The sequence below is a fragment of the Cynara cardunculus genome, assembly GCF_001531365.2.
Source record: "Cynara cardunculus var. scolymus isolate 2C chromosome LG 10, CcrdV1, whole genome shotgun sequence".
Lineage (NCBI taxonomy): Eukaryota > Viridiplantae > Streptophyta > Magnoliopsida > Asterales > Asteraceae > Cynara > Cynara cardunculus.
In genome coordinates, this window is record NC_037537.1 from 25,178,465 (window position 1) to 25,200,867 (window position 22,403).

Below are 22,403 nucleotides of genomic sequence, written 5' to 3' on the forward strand. Positions count from 1 at the left end.
AATAATATATATTTATTAATAATTTATATTAATTAAAATATAATATAAATAAATAAAACAGGAAATTAAATAAATAATATATATTAATTTAAATTTTCTTTAATTAATAATAAAATAAAAAATAATAATCACAAAAAAACAAAAAAACACAAAAATTTATAAAACAGAATTGATTAAAACCTACATAGGGGTGGCATTAGCACATAATAGGGGTGCCATTAGCCACCCCCTTAACAAGGACCGGCTGCCACCCTTGTTAAATACTCTAAACTATGGATTTGTTCCCTGTTTGTCGAAAATACAATTTTAGTCCCTATAATATTAAAAATATCTGGATTTAATCCCTTGCTTTCATAGTCATTAAAAAATTCCATTTATGAAGGAAATTCTCATTTTCTACCGAGTTTGTCTTTTACACAATAAAAAATTACAGGAACCAACATCATAAAATCGATTTTGATCGGGTTAAAAATTGACACGATAATGAAAATGTCCTTTACTTGACATAATCTTTTAACGATCTTCAGAAAGAAGAACTAAATCGGAACCTTTTTTTAAACTACGATGACGGATGGCCATCTTATAATGTTAAAATTGTACGGACAGAACGCGTTATCTTCCACAAGCCACATGGACCAAATTATAGTTTACTCTTTCTTTTTCCTCGTTGCCCAACAAGACCTTCTTAGGTTGACCAATAATTCTAATCTATACTGATCAATAAATAAAGGGAAATGCTCAATAAATAAAGGGAAATGCCTATTTAATTATTATTTATATATATAGGGTTGGGTTCACGTAAGACTAAAGGTTTTTTCGTGAGATCCGTAAGACCAATTTATGTTCATTGATCAACTTTATAAACTAATGATCTAATGGTCTAAAGTTGTACGGTGACAATTTTGTGATTATTGAGAAGTCTCGTGGCAATATTGTGATTATGAATGTTCAGATTGTAGATCTAATCCAAGGGTTCCATTGGTCTCACATGAACCCAAATATATAATACATATATATATATAATTTTCAACATCTACCTCTACAAAAGTTACCGACTTAAATTAAAATTTATAAAACCAAATACCGAGATGATGTTTGTTTTTGTCTTAATTTGTTAAATGAGTTTTGATGGTGTATTTGTTCTGCCATGAACGCTTACAGCTTAATAAATACGTTGATAGTTTTAGTTTTAATTAAGCCTTTAAAGTGTATGTTTATACATTCAACCATCTGTATTTTCAAATTTTTCTTCAAGAACAAACTGAAGTCTTGTAATTCCAAACCTATCCTTCAAGAACAAACCGAAAGTCAGACCAGACTGTCTTTGTGGTCTGGTTTAACCGGTTTGATCACTTGTTATCAAATTACTCGATTTAGAAAAATTCTTAAACTGACATTGCGGTTTGATTTGTGTTTTGAGGGATTAAATAACTCAGATCAGACCACGAACACCCTTAGTTAACATGACCGTAGATTATTAGCTTTTAATTAAAAGAATAAATTACTTTTTTCATCCCCATGGTTTGTTAAAAACTACAGATTTCGTCCTTGTAGTTTTAAAATATCGGTTTTTATTTCTACCGGTCTGCAATTCATTTCTATCTTCATCCATGGGACCAAACTGAGACGATTGTAATTTCAAATGCATAATAGAATTTTCAGAGGGACTAAAAACGTAATTTTACTCAAGTTAAAATCTGATATCCATGTATACCGAAGTTTCTTGGCAGACCGCCATCACCCAACGACTACGTCTAGTCTACCAGAAGCAGCCATCCGCCATGGAAAAGTCAAAATTCCTCCGCGTTTTTCATCCCTAATCCCTACAAGAATCTCTCTAATCCTCTCCCAATTCTTCAATTTCAATTTTTCTCCATCAGATTCACCTTCTTTCTTGTGAAAAAAAAAAATCCAAATTCAACATGAACGATCTCCTTTCCCGCTCCTTTTCCGGCGGCCGGAACGGCGATATCGAGATGGGGAACGCAACAGACGGCGATGGAACCAACCTCGACAAGTTCTTCAAAGATGTGGAGGCAATTAAAGAAGAACTCAAAGCTCTTGAGTTACTTCACGATCAACTCCAATCGTCAAACGAACAAAGCAAAACCCTACACAGCGCTAATTCCATCAAAACCCTAAGAACTAAAATGGACAACGATGTCGCCATGTCTCTTAAAAAGGCCAAACTCATCAAGAACAATCTCGAAGCCCTAGATCGCTCCAATGCAAACAACCGGAATCTCCCTGGCTGCGGCCCGGGGAGCTCCACCGACCGTACACGAACCTCCGTCGTCAACGGCCTTCGTAAACAACTCCAATCCTCGATGAAATCATTCAACGAACTCCGTCAGAAAATGTCCGTCGAACACCGGGAGACCGTCCAGCGACGATACTACACCGTCACCGGTGAAAATCCGGATGAAGCAACGGTGGATAATCTAATCTCCACCGGACAAAGCGAGACTTTTTTACAGAAAGCGATTCAGGAGCAAGGACGAGGTCAGGTGATGGAAACAGTACTTGAAATTCAGGAACGGCATGACGCCGTGACGGTGATCGAGAGAAACCTCAAGGAACTGCACCAAGTTTTCATGGATATGGCGGTGTTGGTGGAGCATCAAGGAGAGCAGCTTGATGATATCGAGAGCCATGTGAACAGGGCAAACTCGTACGTCACCCGTGGAACCAACCAGTTAGTTGAAGCAAGGAAGAAACAGAAGAACACCAGAAAGTGGACTTGTTTTGCGATCCTTCTGTTGCTCATCATCATCGCCATTATCGTCTTGTCCATTAGACCTTGGAAGTAAGAAGGTGGTGGTTGTACTCTGCGCATCAGAATTTGTACCCTTGGTATGTTATTGGTTTTCCAATGTTTTTTGTTCATATTGATGTGTTTTAGTTTGATTTGGTGTTCACATGTTGAGGGGTATTATTGTAATTTAAGGGCAGATGGGTTCTTATATTTTTTTGGTTATTTGTTTAAAATTCAGATTCTTGATTGGGTTGTATCTATATTTTGTTACCATAATAAAATTAGAAGCATCTAAATTCATCCATGACAGGTTTCTAAGCATTTTCCGAGCCCATTAAAGAGCTATGATTTTGTTTATTAGCAGTTTAACGAGACTCACGTCTTATTCAGTCGTTTATATGATTGTTTTGAAGTTGATTAATGATATAGAAAATGACTTATTTATTAAGCTTTTAAGGTTGAATTTTATGCTGAAATCAATGTTTTTTCTAAAACTGTTGGTCCCAATTAAAAAAACGTTTCTTTCGTCTACTAAAAAAAACATCCCAAAACAAAAATCTTTTCAATTTATATAAATATATTAATTTACATGGACAACTTTATTCATACACAACTTAACGAAAAACCAACCAAACACCCCCTAAAACTCTTGCCACGTGTCAAGATTGGTGCCATTTTGGACCAAATGCATAGTTAGGTAAATAACATTATCAAGCCAAGATCAACTCTTCTAGAAGAAGATGACTAGACTTTTGAATAATGAGTCCTCTTTTACAATGTCAATTCTACAAGATATATATATATATAGAGAGAGAGAGAGAGAAATAGTTTGATGTGTATGTTAATGAATGTGAGATCTCTTCTTTAATTTGCAGAAAAGTCCATTCTTTGTATGAATGGTTGCTCCTGTGACAAGTTCCACAGATTCTGGAGATCCTTTCAGCTCCACATCAAACTTGTGTAATAACATGGCTAATCCTATGGTTGATTCCATTAGTGCAAATTGGTCTCCTACACATCTTCTTGGTCCTCCACCAAATGGCAAGAATGCAAAGTCTGATACACCCTGAAAACCACCAACCCCACTTGTTAGATTCTCATTAACACCCTGATAACCATTCATCTGTACGGTATGCACATGTACATATAAGTAATTGAAGATATTTCATGGTTTCTATGCACATGTGCATAACTGGAAAAATTACTTGTATGCACATGTGCATACCGTATAGATGAACGGTTATTAGGGTGTTGCTCGGTTTTTTCTTTTTTGTGATTTCCCCATGAACACGACCCTATATATATACATATAAACTCGATCGATATAGATGAAGGGCTGCATTGTATAAACCTCATTCGGGTATAGAGCTCCAGGGCTTCGAGATGGATCAAAACCAGCCCACCCTTCAATTCCGTTGTTATCTTTTTGAACTAGAAACCTCTCGGGTTCAAATTCATTGGGTTTCTCCCAGTAGTATGGGGATCTATGGAGATTATATGTCTGTTTCAAACGTTAACAAGATCTTACAAATCATTAAAGTAACAACATAAACAATCTAGAAATGGCAGAGTAACTGACAGTTGATTACTTACCGAAATAAAGATATCCGTCCCAACAGGAATTTGATATCCCTCTTTATCACCCTTATACCCTCCTGTTAAATTCAATTAGCTACTTAAAGAATTAGGAAACTTGTTATTGTATCGAGACTGGATATTACCTGGCAATCGATCTGATTTTAGAGAACGCCTGATGAGCAACGGAGGCTGAGGATACAAACGTAGACTCTCAGAAATTATGAGTCTAACGTATCTACAGAAAGTAGACCAATAGAAATCAATAGATCGATCTACCAATATGTTAACAAGTCTTATGATTCGGACAATTTGTAACGTACTCTAGGTTTTTAAGCGACTCCAAAGTTATACCACCCTGTGAGACCACTGCATCGACTTCAACCTGTGCCTTCTTCATTTTTTCGGGACGCTGCAGAATGTTGGCCCATCAGACAGTAGCTTCGGCCACAAACATATCTCTAAAGGTGCGTTTGGTACACTAGACAGAACAAAACATGGATCACTGTGTTTGGCAGGACTTTTATGTGGAACAGACACGAACAAAGTGAACAAGCATATTCCACCCTCAACTGGCAGGACTTTGCCAGTTGAGTTGACCCTCAAGATTTCTATTTTTGGAGATTGAAAGCATCAAAGTTAGATCAATATCAGAATATATGTTGGTGTTTCATACTTGAGCCAGAAGGAAGACAGCCCAAGTAAGAACAGCAGCGGTTGTTTCATGGCCAGCAATAAGCATCGTCATCAGGTCATCTCTTAGCTGTTCCGTAAAAATTTAAAAATGTTACACAAATGAACAAATACAATACCAATATTTTGCGGGCATTAATTCAAATTGCAGATAATTAGATTCTAATTTAAAGAAAGGGTGGACGGACATACTTGCCGATCATCAACATCAACTCCCCTCATGTCCACCAAGAAACGCAGTAGACTCGCATCCTGAAATAACTTACAAGCATAAGGTAACGAAACAAACAGATTTAAAGGATCATCGCGAAAAACAAATAGATTTAAAGGATCATCGATTCCACGATGGAACATATTAACATACCTTGAGATTTGAGTAGTCCCTTTCCTGCAGTTTCTCGACATCCGTTTCCTGCCAATGAACATTTTCACATTTTTAAATAACAATACTACAAAACGTTGATAACTAATTGGGCAGCGATGTCAGATTATAAGATACACCCGATATAAACTTTTTGTTTGGCAACCATGGATGTCCAGGCCAACTTATCCCATGGGACCTGAAGTTAGCGGACAGTATTCCTAACGAGACTTGAACCGGTGAGTTCTTTGGGGAGCAAACTGAAGGTCTTACCAGTTGAGTTACCCCTTAAAGGTGCGTTTGGTATCCAGACAAGGAGGACAGAATAGTTCAGCGATTGGTAAGACAGAACTGGACATGACTGAACAAATAAAATGACCAATACCCCTAATGAGTTGTTTATATCTTTTATATACTTTGTTTAATTTATGTAATTTATTAAATTATAATAAAATAAATATTTTTATAACAAAATATATCATTAGAAGTTTTTGTCAAGACGATTAAAGTGACACCAAAATAAAAAGTTTATGTAGTTTCCAAAATTTATTTTATACATTTTCTATATTATTTTATTATTAAGATTTAATGAATTACATAAATTAACCAAAATATATAAACCGTATAAAAAGAATATTTTGAAAACAGTAAAATGAAAGTTTAAAGAGCGTAGAATACAATAAATAAAAGAGAAAAGTACAAAAAAACTCAACAAACTTTCTCATTTTGAATGATTTAGTCCCTAAACTATTTTTTGAATGAAAAAACCACTAAACTTTCTCATTTTGAATGATTAAGTCCCTGAACTATTTTTTGAATGAAAAAACCATTAAACTTTCACATTTTGAATAATAAAGACCCTGAATTTTTTTTAAGAAATAAATAAACCATCGAACTTTTACTAGTCGGTTAATGTAACTTTTTTGAGTTAAAAGGATGTAGGTAACAAATTTTAAAAAGTGCGATAGTTTATTTACTAGAAAAATGTTCACGGACTTGATCAATCAAAATGAAAAAGTTTAATGGTTTTTTCATTCAAAAAGAAAAGGTTTAATGGTTTTTTCATTCAAAAAAATAGTTTAGGGACTAAACCATTCAAAATGAAAAATTTTGTTGGGTTTATTTGAACTTTTCCCTAAATAAAATTTAGAGAATGAATAAATGTAAAGAGGAAGGCATATTTGATGTTTTTGAAGAGAATTAGGTTTTATTTTAAGGTTATATTGGTAAAATATAGGTATGCTCCACCTTATTCTATGGGATGGGGGTGGAACACACATGTTCCATTCTGTTCCCCATAAAAGTCCTACCAAACGTGGAACAATGAGCCCTGTTCTATTTTGTCCTATCTAGTGTACCAAACGCAACCTTAGGGAATAAAAGAACACATTCATAGAACTGTATAAATAAGTTTTTTTTAAAGATTCATTCTTTGGTTTTGTTGATCACTCACCTGTCTCGTCTCTTTTGCATTTTTTATGAGACCATCAAGACAATCGTTGATAATCTTGAGGTCGCTTGCAAACTTCCTTTGTCTGGGAACCAGCCATCTAGCCGGGGGAAATTTCCAGTAAGGAATGTAGAAAGTAGACCGATGCTCAGCTTCAAAAAGGGTACCATATACTGCCTGAAAAAAGCGGGATATAAACCAGCTTTGATCATCTCTTTTACAGGATAAACAACGGTCGGGGAAAAGAAGTTAACATCATGTAATCATAGGACTTGACCTTAATGACAGGCGATTCTTTTGTGACCGAACCAAAGTCATAATTGAAAACACCAAGACCAATTATGTCAAGTGCCAAATTTGAGAATTCTGCTTCAAGATCCAACTCAATTTCCTGCCCTCCTTGCAAGATTTTTGTTTCTAGAAGCTTCTCAAGTTTCGATATTGATCTTTGAGAACACTTGGCAAACATTTTCACCATGGCTTCCAAATATAAGGTGTGGAACCCAGGGGCTATAACTGTGACAAAGTTAAAAATCAACACATATTATTACCACACATCAACCTTAAGCATATTACCATCTCATAGCAAAGCCTAAGGGTTGTTTGGTAGGTTTTTCATCAAGTCCTGTTTGGTGATAAATATGTTTGTGTGGATTAATTTGCCTGTATAGATCGGGAAGGTATTTGCTTGGGATGGTTTTTTCATAGATGGAAGAATCGTGTTTTTTTAAATGGGAGTGGCAGGTTTGGAAGAAACTTGGCATTCCGCATAAAGCTTCCCCCTAGAAGCTTGTTGAATAAGCCACTTTCTATCATTAAGCCACTACCAACAATCATGTATAGCTGATCGAATAAGCTGCGAGTCCCATTAAGCTGCTAACAAACAATCCCTAAGAGAAGAAAAGTGTAGACATATGTGACTATCTAACATACTGACACTTGGGTTGTGGCACACTGGTTAAGGCTCAGGGGATGTAGTGGGAATTTCATCTTCCCCAGGTTCGAATCCAGACACTGCCAAAGCACTTGTGGCCAACTGTCCATGGAGGTTCACCTGCAATGACTCCAGATCATTCATGGTCTCCCAGGGATTGGTCAGTGCACGTAAGTTGGCCCGGATACCCACAGTTACCAAAAAAAACATATTGACCGAACCTCCAGTGGAAATCAACATGTAACCGACAACATAAGTTACCTCTTCTCCTTTGCTTCCAAGTTTCTAAGTCAGCAGGTATAAGTCCTTTCCCCATAATTGGTTCAAGAATATCGGCAAGAACTCCCTACATGATGCAATATCAAATGTCATACAGAAATATGAAATGGTATTAAGATGGTCATCATAAATCTTACAAACTTCTATAGTGCTTATCTACCCGTACTGCAAAATTATTCTTTATATATACTACTCTTACCCTCCCCAAACCACAGCTCCAGGTGGGATATACTGGGTTCGTTGGGTTTACTGTAAAATAACTAATTCTCCGAAGATTGTCATGACATTATGCTGCCTATATGAGATAAACTCCCTGCATAATAGTTCGTACTATCCTTTTCTCGATATTGATGTACAGCTGAGAAATGCATCATACCTTATCATATGAAAATGCGTTTTCACGGAGAATATATCTGGCCACAATAGGATCCGATACAACTACAAATGCTTTTGGACCAAAGGCAAGTTTATAAACCGAGCCGTGCTGTTCAGCAGACCATCATTTAGACATCAAAAATCAGTAACAGCCATCAAATGCACATAAGAAAAACAATAATGAATCGAGTTTCAAACTCTGTCTCCATGATTTATGTGTTACTGTTACCTAATTCATTGAGTACACATGTATGAGTACCAACCAAAAGTTTGTGAATATGTGCATATGCATATGTGAATAGAAACAGAAGAAATTGAGTACTACCTCTATGAACCAATCATACAAAGAGAGGAAAAGGGGTTTGCCAAACAAATCAGTCACAGCACCTTCAGCTACAGGCATGGATCCTAAACTTCCACCACTCAATAAATTAGTCAGCAAATTGCTTGCATTATCCAAAACATTCCTACTCCTGTTTTTCTTCTCATCCGTACTTGTTGATTGACATCTGCACTCATCATCATACAACACAAACCACTTATCCTCTTATTAGTAAATTCACAAAATCCTAATTCACACACACATAAGGAGTAAATCAAATGTCTAAAATCCAAATCACCTCTGGGCCGACAGAAAACACTGATTAATTAGCAATAAAGTTCACACACATATTGAAGATTCAAATTAACATACCTGATTCGACATACTTTCGGATTTGAACTGAATCGATAGGGTTTAGAAGCACTTGAATATGGTAAATCATTAGTACGGAATTGAGGGATTAAGGAACAGCTACTGGTGACTGTTGACATTGCTACTGAAATTCGATCGAAAAGGGTTTCGAATTAGGAAGATGGATGCATTTGGGGATGGAACGGAACTACTTTATGATGTCAGTGGGCAAAATTTGGGAGACACCCAGATGGTTGTGCTGGCTTATTTTAGCACAAATTTGAAATAAAAAACTGAACTCCAATGCAAGAACTCAACAGAAATGTTTGTTTACTGTCCGCCCAAATTCAGCTTTTGATAAGTTGGAGATAATTGCACAACACCCCCGTTACTTTTTTTTCCCAAATATACCCTAAATTTTGTTTGTTGTATATATTAATTAATCTGTCTGTGTAGATTTAAAAGGTTTTTCTTTGAAAGATGTTTTCATATATGGAATGAACCTCTTTCTTAATTGGAAGAGACATGTTTAGAAAAAACTTGGTTTTCTGCATAAAACTATTCCATATAAGTTTACTGAATAAACCGTTTTCTATATTATTAATCTACTACCAAATAAATAAGTTGAATCTCATTAAGCTGCTAACAAACATGCCCTTAATCCAAATAATTATATGATTTAAAACAAACTAAAAAATTAATACAGGGACGTATATACATAGTAAAGGTAAATTTTGATGTGATACAATTTAAATCATGATTTAAAACAGCAAACCGAACCATATAATACCGTATAAAAATATAAATAGTAAAACATACAAAAGTTCTAAACTCTATTTACAAAAGGTGTTACATTGAGTTATTGGCCATTGTAATTATTTATGAAAATGGTTGTGGGTGTGTAAGGGACTATTTACCAAACATTTACTGGTTAAAAGATTACCGGTAAAATTTTACATTATCACTTATTTATTAGGTAAGGTTTTAGTCCACTAATACGGTACCGTATGTAACAATTTACCCGATAATTGTTAATTGTGGTAAGAGTCGTCGCCTTCACTTGTCGGGTAAAACTCTCGATCCTTGCCTTCACTTTTAGCGGGTAAGATTTTTGGTCCTTATCATATTCATCCGGTAAGGTAAATGTGACTTGATACATGCTCACCCAAATAAGTGTTTGATAAACGACCTCTAAAAATGTTATGGAAAATCCTACTTTTATATTTCTCAAATATTTTTTATACAATTATTATATTTCATAGATGATAAAACATTAAGATGATTAAATAAATATATTTAATATTAAAAGGGCTTTTATATATTTTACTTTATAATACAGTAACAACCAATATAACGTTATATTTTTTATTATATTATAAATTTGTAAATGAACCAGTTATTTTTATCTCTTGTATATTTATAGATTACGATTAACACAATTACTTAAAGTTTATTATATTGGCGTTTGAAAATTTTGTACTAGATTAAAAATGGCAATCGAAGAGGCAGATTCGTTAGAGTTACGTCAATCATTACTGCTTGATACTATTTGAATATATTATTCTAAAGAAAAGATATCATGATATACGAACGTTTTTTTAAGTATATAATATCTATATACTATGAAATAAAACAAATAAACTTACACACCCTAATTATATTTTGTGAGGTTTAAACCCTTGACCTTTTAAAAGGCCAATAACTTACATATTGTTAGGCCAAATACCCTTTGATACCAACGTCTTGTTTTTTGGTTGGTAGAGACGCATTCGTTGAATATGAATTTGTTCGAGGGGTCACATCAAGCCACAAATGAAGTGATTCAATAATAAGTCATTATTTTTTTTCTGAACAAGGTCCAAAACAATAATATTCCCGCTTTAATAACTATTATAGTTTTTAAATACAAATTGTACTAATATTGTATTTTATTTTATTTTAAAAAGCTATCAATAATTAAAAAAATAACTCAATTTCCAAAAAATGGAATTAACTTTCAATCATATTATTCAAAAATCTAATGGTTAAATTCCGGTTTCTAAAATAGAAAATTAAAGCAAATATATAATCGATCTCAAACAGTTTATCGATGTTAAAATAAATAAATAAAACCTCATCTTCATTGGATATCTTAGGGACTATTAGGTTGGTTTTCCAATATTGTATGAATAAAATTGTCTGTACATATTAAAATTTGTCTGTAAAATTGAAATTTTTTTGTTTAGGAAAAAATTTCTTAAATGGAAGGAGTATATTTTTTTTAATAAAAGTGACAAGTTCAGAAAAAGAATTTCACTTTCTCCATAAAGCTAGCCTTAAAAGTTCATTGAATAAGACTATTTTTTATATCATTAAGCCACTACCAAACAATTATAATCGACTAAGGAGTTGTTTATATACCTTTTAATAGTTCTATTAAGATGCAGCTTTTGAATCGTTAATATGTGAATTTTGTTTTACAAAAAAATATGTTTTTAATGGTTCTAAAACTTTCTGAATGATTCTGTACCATGAGTCTTCTTTAACCATTCAATGCCCTAATTACATTGTAAACAATTACCGAATAATTATATTTTATTTTACACTATATCATGAGAGTCTTTTAATCATTCTGACCACTCAATCATTCTGCACCAAACCATTCAGCAATTGTCAAACGTCCATATTCCAAAATCGAAATTGGCTGCAATCATTTTATACTTTTTTTAAATTTAAATTTAAATACAATTACAATAATAATTATTTTTTTAATAACCAAGTTTAATTTCCATTTTGACAAGTTTGTTTTAAAATGAATGAATTACACGTTCGGCCCCTGTACTTTACCCAAAATCACACTGTACATCCCTAAAATAAAATAATTACAGGAAATACCATATGGCTTACATTTTATAACGTTCTAGGTCCCTATCACAACATTTCTGTGTACAAAATGCAAAGAAACCACATATCTATATAACAAAAAGGATCCCATTTCATGGTTTCCAATTCATTTCGACTCTACAATCAGTAAACAAGACCAGAAATGTCGACAAAAGATGGCACTGTGTAAGATCCATTAGGTCATTCATCATCTATACAATCGTAAACTATCGATCTATGTTTAAACATCATTAAACTATTGTGTGAAGCATGAAGCTCCTGGTTCGAGATGAACAAAATAGCGCGACACCCGCAAAATAGAAACTTACACAAGCACTTACAGAAAACACCCATACGGAGATGAGCCCGTCTTCTTTTCTCTCTTCGTAAACCCTTTCTGGCTCCGCTGGTAGGTTTTTGGTCAAACAACCACCGGAACCAGATGACTCCACACATAAGTTCGGGTTTCCTGCAAATGCACCTGAGAATCTCCAATAACCTTTCGTCTTGTTAACAATCCCAGAGAAATAGTTAAAAGACAGGTTCAACTGTGTCAAATTCCCGGATAACTTTTCTGGGACTTGACCAGATAATGAGTTATGCGATAAATCAAGAATCTTTAAGCTCCACATAGACTGCAAATTGGCGGGAATCTGACCGTCAAGAAAGTTGTACGACAGATTCAGGTACTCCAGACCATGCAAACCGAAAAGCCCATCTGGGATTTCACCGTGTAACAAGTTATCTGATAAATCAATCGTAACTGTCGAAGATAAGTTGTAGTTCAAGTGCAAATCATCACCCATAACCACCGATAGCTTACTATCAAGAAATGGCATTTTGGGAGTTTCTCCACCATTGTTGAAATGCAAACTAACATTAAAGATACCATCTGGAATGAACCCGGAAAACTTGTTGCCGGAAAGATCAATCGTTTGGATGGCTTCGAACATGAAGATCCAATTGGAAAGGGCTCCATTGAACTTGTTGTGTGCAAGAGAAAGATATCTGAGGTTTGACCATTTGGTCAACGCATCATTTAGAGGTCCCGAAAGATTGTTGTAGCTTAAATCTACTACCTCTAATGATTTACAACCTGCTAGAGTCAAAGGGATTTCGCCGGAAATCTTGTTGTTGCTAACATCAAGAATCTTTAGACTATCCAATGCATCAAGCTCTGGTTGGATTTCACCCGATAGATTGTTGTTGTTGAGGATCAAAGCAAGTAGTTGAAAACAACCCACGATGTTCAACGGAATCGAACCAGATAAAGAGTTGTGAGATAGATCGATCACTTGGAGATATGTCAAGTTACCGATTCTTGATGGGATTTCGCCTGTAAGAAGATTGTTGGAAAGAAACAAGGCTTGTAAGCTTTTTAACTCGGTAAAATCCAATGGGATTTCACCGGAAAACTGGTTGTGTGAAAGGTCTAAAACCATTAGCCCTGATTTTTCCGATGATTCTAGAATCTTTCTCGGAAGATTACCAGATAACCTATTGTAACTCAAGTCCAGGACAACGAGCCTGTTAGAAAACACGAATCTTGGAGAAATCTCGTAGCTCAAGTGATTGAATGACAAATTCAGATGCACCAATGCTCGGAGCGAAGAAATGCAAGTAGGAACACCCCCTTCAAGTGAGTTTTCCGCAAAATTGAGTAACGAAAGTGACTCAACCGATGATGACAAGCAAGGCAACGAACCCGAAAATGAATTCGATTCAAGATTAAGATGCTCCAAAGATTGCCCAAAATCTGGGAGATTGCCTGATAAATTATTATGAGATAACCCCAAATACTTCAAAGATCTTAAGTGCAACAAATGCTCTGGTATCTCCCCTCGAAATGAATTATACCCCATTTCGAGCTTCTCTAGCTTCAATGAGAAATTCCCAATCCAATAAGGAAGCATTTCATCAAACAGATTGTGGCCAAAATCAAGCTGACTTAACCTACTCAACTTCATGAGAGTATTAGGAATAACACCACTCAACAAGTTATGGCTAAGATCCAAATTTTTCATATTCCAAAATGAACTAAAACAAGCTGGAATCAAGCCATCAAGATTGTTATGAGATAAATTTAGGGTTTCAAGAAAAGAGAGTTTACACAAGCTAGAATGAAGCTGGCCAGATAAGTTAAACCCAGTGAGGTTGAGTGCAAGAACTCGACCATTCCATCTAGAACAGCTAACCCCAGTCCAGTTAGTACAACTCGACCCGACCCATAACAATCTCTGGGTCGGGTCACGAAGCTGTGACTTGAACAGGAGAAGTGAAGCTCTATCTTGTATGTGAAGGGGAATTTCATCGAACACATTATCTACATTAACAACCGAAGAGAAAGTTCTCGGGAAGGAAAGCAAAAGCAACAGAAACAGATGCATAAACCTAAAGTTAAAGATTGTACAAGCTTTCAAACAGAAACCCCATCTTGCTTCCATTGATTTTAAAGATGATATTCGTTTCAGATTCCCCCCAAAACAAGAATTTAAGCAAGAAATAGGAGGGTTTTCATGGAAATGAAGTGGGAAAGGATATACCCGAGGAAATTATGCGCGTTGAACAGACATTCTTGGTTGTTCATCGGCCAGTGGGTAAGGGAAGCTGCAAGAATTAAAAGCAAACATTCTGGGCTCTACTCCAGGCATGTGTATGGCTTTTGGAACTTTATTTACTTGTTCGCATAAACTTTTGATAAGCGTGTAAAAATCTCTGTCGAGGCATCTTTCGATTTGGGCTACTTTTTACACGCGTGGTCGCACTCTCTTCCATGGCCATAACCATTTTCCTTTTCATTGTGTTTCTGCATAATATAAAATCTTTAAAGCTTCAACCATTTTATTAAATAATAAATTTATCTTCTTTTCATGCTTAACCTCATGTTTCTTGGCATCTTAGAAGAGTGTGATATCATAAAACACATCTCTTTAATACTTATATATTTTTTTAAAAATTTTAAGTATACGATAAAACAGTGTCTCATTATATTGTATTTATGATTTAAACAAGAAACTATTTTTTTTTTTTAATTTACATATTCCATTTTAAGGGTTATTTTTAAGACTATTTTAAGTGGGTTTTACATATTATCAAACGATATCATAAAGTCAAGGTTTACCACTTTACGGACTTGATGCTTTAAGACAACATATATCCGTTTAGCAACTGTTGGAGGGGATTAGCTAATTAGGCACGATTGGAGACTCGCATCGTCCAAAATTGGACAATTTCTTTGAACTTCTATTTATCTCCTTAAATGCTTATTCGATAAGTAATATAACAATGAACTTGATGGGCACGTGATCGACTTAATAAACACTAAGCTAACAATGCTAACTCGAGGGACAATCTTGGGCTCTAATACGCAAAATAAAGACTACTGATGTAATTAATGAATTTTAGAGATCCAAATTTAAAATCAGCCAAAGCATAGGGACTAACTATGTAATTCACTCTAAATTTTATACTGAAAATGAAAATTAACGAAACGACGGCGTTTAACCGCCATAGATTCCAACGCATAACAGCTTCGCTGTATTCCAATGGACGATCGTTAGGCTAAAGATCTAACGGCATGAATTTACCCGAAGCTTCAAAAGCACAAAACGTTCAAAACGAGAGAGTCAACATCGTTAGACGTTAAACCATATTCGCTGTGGCTATGGCGATTCCGGTTACTTCGATTCTACTCATCGCCGCCGTAACATTCCTCTCCACGACGCCGTATTTGGTCGAATCGAGCAGCGACAACAACCACGTCTTCTCGCCGTGCGCTGATACCACTGTACAGGAGTCGGACGGTTTCACCTTCGGAATCGCTTTTGCGGCAAGGACTGCGTTTTTCTTCAACAGCTCGGTCCAATTGTCACCTTGCGATAGGAGGCTATCTCTGTCTTCTTCGAACTCGCAGCTCTCTGTTTTTCGCCCTAAGGTGGATGAGATCTCTCTCCTTACAGTCAACAGCAGTAGCTTTTCGCCGGTAATTTCTCACTTTTGTTTATTTCATTATGATAATTTTGTGTAAATAGATTGATATTGGATCTGTAATTGGCCTGTTCAATTGATGAGAACAATGTGCTCTAGATGACACATTATTTAGGGGGAGAGGGTAATTCGTCCAAGTCACGTGGCCCTTTGAGGAAACTTGAGAACAATTCTGCACAACTATTTGATGTTTTTTGTTTCTCTTCATATGATTTATGACATCATCACATAAAAGTGAGACCTAGGGTGGTAGTAATTCATATTAAGCATCTACTGATCATTACTCACCATCATTGATAGGTATCACTAAGCAGAAATGGCTAACTTGCTTGGTTTCTACAATTTTTTCTTGCCCTGCCTTAAAAGTAACTCCTGAAATGATGAACATCTTGTCTTATTTGATTGCTGACGTTTTATAAAAGACTATAAAAGATAAAACAGGCCCACAACATTGTTCTGCATCTGTTTCTGCTTGCTTGTTACTCTTGGTACCAACTCTTGAAAGGAATAGAAGCAAATTGGTTTTGGTTTTGTGTTTGGTTTGGTTTGGTTTGGTTCATAGGTGGTTAACCCAGATAAGGGACTGGAAACTGGGAGATCTAAAGAATATAAGTTGCAATATGGATGAATACCGAGACTTGCGTAAAAGTTAGAGTTGGATAAATGTACATGGCTTTCTTTGACAAGTAATTTGTCGAAGAGATCTAGCAGACTTTAAGAGAGCTTCATGATCCATTTCATGTGACTAATGAGTAATGATAGGTGTTTGCATATGACTGGGTGATCAACATTTTAAACGTTCATACTTGGCTTTTCTTTGCAAACCAATCATTTTCTTGTGAAAATGCATAACATAACCGAATGTTGCTAGAAAGAAATAGTGACTTGGACATCATCTTTAACGGGTTAAATGATCTAACTATGGTTGCACATTAGACAGAAGGAAAAGGAGTGATCAATATTTTAAACCATTGTAGTTGGATCATTGTTGCTAGCCAGCCATCGTCGTTGCTAAAGTTCAGAAAAGCAGTAAATGTTGCTAGAAATAATGATTTGGATGATTTTTTACTTGGGGTTTCTGTCGATGTCGCCAAAAATAGGTGAAATTGCATCTACCATCAGTCTACCCATAGTAAAGTACCAAAATGCACTTATGGCATCAACTGATCATCCTCTATCTCTTGCTGCACTGTTGACTATACATAAATTAGGGATTGCTCCAATTCTTAATCTCCATCATGCAATTGAAGCTAGTAAGGGGTACTATTGGAAAATTGAACATAGAGATTCTAGTTATGCTTTAAGACCATCAAATTGACGATAGATTCTACATTTATTGGAATTCAAGCACCACGATGGACATCTTGTCCCGTCCCTTGTCAGCTTCAGTTTTGCGGTGGAGGCTCAAAATGAGGAAACTTCTAAGTTTTGCTAATCAATAGAGAAGTTGGATATAGAAAGAGATGAGTTGGTCATATAACATTTAGTACATTGTCACAGGTATGATTTGGGTTAAATGTTTTGTCACATCAGCAGTTAAAGTTAAATTATTATCTGCTGATACAAAGTTGCCCAAAATCACCATTTCTGGTAAAGTTGAATGTGTCTATTTTGCATCTTCATAACTAGATGGTTGGTTTGTGATGATATGATGGTTTGAGATGTTGAGCCCTCATCCTTTTTTGGCCACATGAGCAACTAGAGTGGAATCTTTTGATGCATGGTAAAATTGATCCAAAATCACTATTTCTAGCACAAGTGTTCTTTTTTGCATACTGGCAAGTAGGATGGTTGGTCTATGATGAAATTCCAAGTACGGTAGTTCAAAATGTCGACCATTTATTTAAAGTCCGGTTGTTCGATATAAATAGTGTTTGTGAGGATTGAAGAAAATAAAAGTAGTTAAAGGCAATGCCGTTCAAAATGTCGACCATTTATTTAAAGTCCGGTTGTTCGATGTAAATAGTGTTTGTGAAGATTGAAGAAAATAAAAGTAGTTAAAGGCAATGGGTCAGTGGCAAGCTTAAGGCTTGGAGGTGTTTGTTAGAGGACATGGTTTGGTTACTAGGTTATTGTGATTGATTTTTTTTTAAATAGTGCTCAAGCTCGAATATTATATCAATGTTCGAACTCGAGCTCGATTCTCGTTTAGTACACATTATGACCCAAAATTCAAGCTTTATAAGCTTGTTTATGGGTTCAAACTCGAGATCAAATAACTTGTTTATAAAAGAAAATTGTTGCAATTATCGTGAGACGGTTGATTATGACAATATCTTGCTTTGGACTTGTTGACAGGATTCTGTTGGTGGGTATATGGTGGCATTTGCTGGTAGAAAGTATGCTGCAAGATCGATCCCTGCTTTTGTTGCAAACAGCACATATATCGTCACCAGTTTCACATTGGTAAGATCATATCAACTACCTCCCTCTGAAACCCAATGAAATCATGACACATCACAGACGTTTTAGTACAAAAAGACATTTTCGATCCTGAAAGTAGCTCAATATAAAATACTACCAATTAGGTGTCATAGTTTCATCGGATGTCACCCCCTAGTCCTATCTTATTCAGATTTAAGAGTGTGTAGGTTAACACAGGACGAGACGAAACAAAACAAAACAAAAACTCGTTGTCCCATGTTTAACGCAACATAGATCAGGACATGAAAGGCCTAAGCGGAATAAAAATGCATAGATCTTGTCCCACCAAAATAGGTGGAACGAAAACTACGATGAAGCAAGATTAGTAAATTACTAAACTAGCCATGTCAAATTAAAACCTTAAATCCTTTTACAATTTTTTCATCTACCTACCTCACTCTTGCTCGTCTAGTCCTGTCCAATACGGGCATGCCAAATGCGTATAAGCAAGGTTCAAAAAGGCGTGAGGTGTGGCGTGGCGTGGCGGCGAGGTCAAGCCTTAAGCCTTACACACCATGGCAAGGACGTGGCGTTTTAAGGCGTGACATAAGGCGACAAATTTGAATGTCATATATAGAATTATATATATAGATATATGTTTTCTATATATTATCTAATCGGATAATGATATTAAAAAAATGTACAATTATATTAGAAGAAAAATCATATAGATTATTATCATAGAAATAAGTTTTCAATTAAATATTTAAAATTTAGAACTTAGAAAGGTAATTTTATAATTTCATTTTAATCGTGAATTTGTAACGTTTATGAATTTGTGAAACTGTGAGTGATGTGATTAGTTAAATTTATAAAAGTGTAAAATCCAAAGTTAAAAAGTGTAAAAAGGAAAAAAATAAAGAAAAATGTTTTTTTTTTTTGGAAAAAGATCACGTATTACCAAAAACAGGCACCATGGCGCACCTCAAGACGCCATGGAGCCATTTTTTACAGAAACGCTATGGGCCATTTCGTAATGGCGGAGATGCGTCTTGTGCCATATCGCGCCATAATACGCCTTTTTGAACACTGGTTATAAGGGACAAGTTTTTAAAAGGCGGAATCGGGCTTCAAGGTGTTTTCTTTCAACGAGGCAAGGCGTAAATATATACACCCCAAATGTGTATATGTGTGTGTATATATATATATATTATATAATACTAAATTACTAAGGGTGCTGGTTCAGTGCTTCTTGACAGAGGAAATAGTGAAAACTTGAGATAGGCTGAGAGGGTGCGGAAAATTTGGTTGCTTGGAGTAAGAAGGGTCAAACCACACTTTTTTATGCGGGCCATTGGGCTTTTAACTTTTAGGTATCGTTTACCAAACGCTTACCCGGGTAAGCACTTTCCAAATCACGTTACCTTACCGGATGAATATGGTAAGGACCAAGAATCTCACCCAGTAAGAGCGAGGCAAGGACCAAAAGTCTTACCAGGTAAGTGGTGGCGACGACTCCTACCATGGTTAGCGCTTACCAGGTAAGTTGTTGTATATGCTATCGTTTTTGGTGGACAAAAATATTACTTGATAAGTAAGTGTTAGGGGCCGTTTACCAAACACTTAACCGGTAAGCGCTTACCGGTAATATTCAACATTATCATTTACTTACCTGATAAGATTTTAGTTCACGAAAACGACATTGTATGCAACAATTTACCTGGTAAGCGCTTACCATGTTAAGAGTCAATCGTCCTCACTTACCGGATAACACTCTTTTCCTTGCCTTGCTCTTACCAGGTATAGATTCTTGGTCCTTATTGCATTCATCCGGTAAGGCAATATGAGTCGGTAAGCTCTTACCCAAATAAGAGTTTGGTAAACGGCTTAGTGTTGAATTTTGTCGGTAAGCACTTACCCGAGTAAACGTTTGGTACACGACCCCTTATACTATAAAGAGAAGTACTACTATTGCTATAAAGCCGCCAAAAAGACAATTACTAAAGCAGATCACCTGAGGCGTATGCCTTGACACCGCCTCTTGCCTCAGGTGCGGTTTTAGGCCACCTCGCCTCGAGGCGCCTTTCAAGGCCTACGCCTCAAATGATTTCTAAAACCATGATAAGGGAACAATGTGAATGACGAAGATGGTGGTAACTTTTGATTACAGGTGCTGGAATTCCAAAAGGGCAGGCTACAGAACTTATACTGGAAAAGAGACAGTTGTTCTTCGTGTTCAGGCAAAAGCAACTTTGTGTGCCTCAACAATCAGGACTGCGCGATGAGGACTAATACCTGCAAGAACCGAGGGGGAAACGTCGATTGTAGTGTCGGAATACAACTCGCGTTTTCCGGAACTGATAAGCATGAATCTGTTTTCAACTCATGGTACGAGGTAAAAAATCTCCGTCAATACTCGTTGTTCGGTCTCTACAAAAACCTCAAGGATTCTCTTACGAGCCAATACAACAGTTTCTTTTAACCAGCTTTTACGGATCGGTTTCCTTTTTGTGTTGTGTGAAATTTGTTTATGCTCTTTGTAAATTATCGTACCTGAATAGATTGATTGTTTACTTGACTTGTTTTGCATTCGGCACGAGATCGAGCATTTTAGAGCAGTTGTGATTTATACGAGATCGATGGGGTTTACTAATTAAATCAATGACCTTCTCAAACCGAAAAAAGATGGATTTATACTGATCAGAATGTTATGGATTTAAATAACATATGCCTAAATATCAAGGCTATGGAAACAAAGGTAGAAACATGAGTTACGGACGATGATTCTGTTCACGATCCATATTACGATTAATAAATATCTTAATTGTTTTTTTTAATATTAAACGTTTATAATAATAAATGAAGTTTGATAATCATTCATAAATATTTAAACAATAATAAATAAATCTTTATTTTCATAAAGAACTCAATTAATTGGTTTTCATAAATAAAATCACCAATTCTGTTTAATATATAATGATTGTGTAAACATATTTTCATAAAAGACAGATCTAAAAATTTAGATACCAATTATGGAAAAGATTATATATATATATATATATATATATATATATGAGTCTAATCAAATGAGAACTGATTAGTTTGTGGTAACTGTGAGATCCAATCTCAACCACAAATCAACGAATAAATTAGAAAATTAATAATTATGGTAGTTTGAGTTAAAATTATAATTAGAGGGCATATTAGATATTTTTTTTAAAACTTCTCTCTCTCTCTCTATCATCTCTCCGACCTCCAATCTCCGGCCTCCGGTGAAATCAGTATCACATTATATCACAATGGGTATCACATTGTGTATTACAATGAGTATCATATTGTGCATCTTTGTTTTTAAGGTTTGAGTTGATATCACAATATATCACAATGGGTATCACATTGTGTATCTTTGTGATTACTTGGTACTCGTCGAATTAATTTTCACCGGAGGCCGGAGATTGGAGGTCGGAGAGATGAGAGAGGAGTTTCTTAAAAATACCTAAAATATCCTCTAATTATAATTTTAACTCAAACTACCATAATTATTAAYTTTCTAATTTATCCGTTGATTTGTGGTTGAGATTGAATCTCACAGTTACCACAAACTAATCAGTTCTCATTTGATTTGACATATATATATATATATATATATAAAACTAGAAAGATACTCGCACAATAGTTATCATTTAATTCAATTATTTATTATAATTTAATTTAAATTTAATAACAAAGTAATTTATATTTGGTTTAATAATATAACTTTTTATAAATATAATAATTAAACATTCTATAAGCATTCAACGATTATCTTAATTATATGTTAATTTTTTTATATTTAAAATGGAAGTTTGTCATGTGTTTGATTATATTTATGTATAATTAATTGCATGAATTTAAAAATGAAGCTTTAATAAGTTGAACTTACGTAAAATTACTTGTAATATTGAATATTAAGTAATATACATCAATAAACAGTATTTTATATGTAAGAAATGATATTTAAAAGTTTTTATTAAATACTTTATAACATATTATTGTAGAGAAAATGAAAGACAATTTAAGTCGGAGGGATTTGTGGATGAACGTGGACATAACTTG

The 22,403-nt window shown here is 35.0% G+C and overlaps 5 protein-coding genes across 5 annotated transcripts in view; 3 read left to right on the forward strand and 2 right to left on the reverse strand.

Annotated features, from left to right (window-relative positions):
* Window positions 1-1,820, forward strand: part of LOC112520156 — a 2,687-nt gene extending 867 nt beyond the window's left edge. The window contains exon 2 of the mRNA XM_025128456.1: window positions 1,731-1,820. Within this exon, the coding sequence (XP_024984224.1) occupies window positions 1,731-1,820 (90 nt within the window). The remainder of the gene's footprint in view (window positions 1-1,730) is intronic.
* Window positions 1,755-3,058, forward strand: LOC112519243 (syntaxin-121-like). The gene has a single exon (XM_025127262.1). The coding sequence runs from the start codon at window positions 1,923-1,925 to the stop codon at window positions 2,808-2,810; it is 888 nt and encodes a 295-aa protein (XP_024983030.1). The 5' UTR covers window positions 1,755-1,922; the 3' UTR covers window positions 2,811-3,058.
* Window positions 3,059-3,367: 309 nt separating this feature from the next.
* LOC112519413 (cytochrome P450 97B2, chloroplastic) lies at window positions 3,368-9,382 on the reverse strand. The gene is made up of 14 exons (XM_025127516.1): window positions 9,117-9,382; window positions 8,748-8,931; window positions 8,424-8,531; window positions 8,030-8,114; window positions 7,112-7,350; window positions 6,838-7,011; window positions 5,388-5,435; window positions 5,216-5,275; window positions 5,007-5,093; window positions 4,654-4,742; window positions 4,477-4,568; window positions 4,349-4,410; window positions 4,107-4,256; window positions 3,368-3,821 (listed from the first exon to the last, which is right to left on the reverse strand). Exons 1-14 carry the CDS (start codon window positions 9,233-9,235, stop codon window positions 3,597-3,599), a joined length of 1,722 nt encoding a protein of 573 aa, XP_024983284.1. The 5' UTR covers window positions 9,236-9,382; the 3' UTR covers window positions 3,368-3,596.
* A 2,646-nt stretch (window positions 9,383-12,028) lies between these two features.
* Window positions 12,029-14,686, reverse strand: LOC112518871 (receptor-like protein CLAVATA2). Its single transcript, XM_025126654.1, has one exon. It carries the CDS (start codon window positions 14,399-14,401, stop codon window positions 12,209-12,211), a length of 2,193 nt encoding a protein of 730 aa, XP_024982422.1. The 5' UTR covers window positions 14,402-14,686; the 3' UTR covers window positions 12,029-12,208.
* An 829-nt stretch (window positions 14,687-15,515) lies between these two features.
* LOC112519539 lies at window positions 15,516-20,947 on the forward strand. Its single transcript, XM_025127728.1, has 3 exons — window positions 15,516-15,939; window positions 18,243-18,350; window positions 20,479-20,947. Exons 1-3 carry the CDS (start codon window positions 15,622-15,624, stop codon window positions 20,788-20,790), a joined length of 738 nt encoding a protein of 245 aa, XP_024983496.1. The 5' UTR covers window positions 15,516-15,621; the 3' UTR covers window positions 20,791-20,947.
* The last annotated feature ends 1,456 nt before the right edge of the window (window positions 20,948-22,403 follow it).

Coding starts and splice junctions, on each gene's coding strand:
- LOC112519243 (XM_025127262.1), top strand. CDS start 1,923: ATGAACGATCTCCTTTCCCGCTCCTTTTCCGGCGGCCGGAACGGCGAT.
- LOC112519413 (XM_025127516.1), bottom strand. CDS start 9,235: ATGTCAACAGTCACCAGTAGCTGTTCCTTAATCCCTCAATTCCGTACT. Junction 5,276..5,387: donor GGGACTACTCAAATCTCAAG/GTATGTTAATAT, acceptor AAGTTATTTCAG/GATGCGAGTCTACTGCGTTT. Junction 4,569..4,653: donor GAGTCGCTTAAAAACCTAGA/GTACGTTACAAA, acceptor TACTTTCTGTAG/ATACGTTAGACTCATAATTT.
- LOC112519539 (XM_025127728.1), top strand. CDS start 15,622: ATGGCGATTCCGGTTACTTCGATTCTACTCATCGCCGCCGTAACATTC. Junction 15,940..18,242: donor ACAGCAGTAGCTTTTCGCCG/GTAATTTCTCAC, acceptor ACTTGTTGACAG/GATTCTGTTGGTGGGTATAT. Junction 18,351..20,478: donor TCGTCACCAGTTTCACATTG/GTAAGATCATAT, acceptor TTTTGATTACAG/GTGCTGGAATTCCAAAAGGG.
- LOC112518871 (XM_025126654.1), bottom strand. CDS start 14,401: ATGGAAGCAAGATGGGGTTTCTGTTTGAAAGCTTGTACAATCTTTAAC.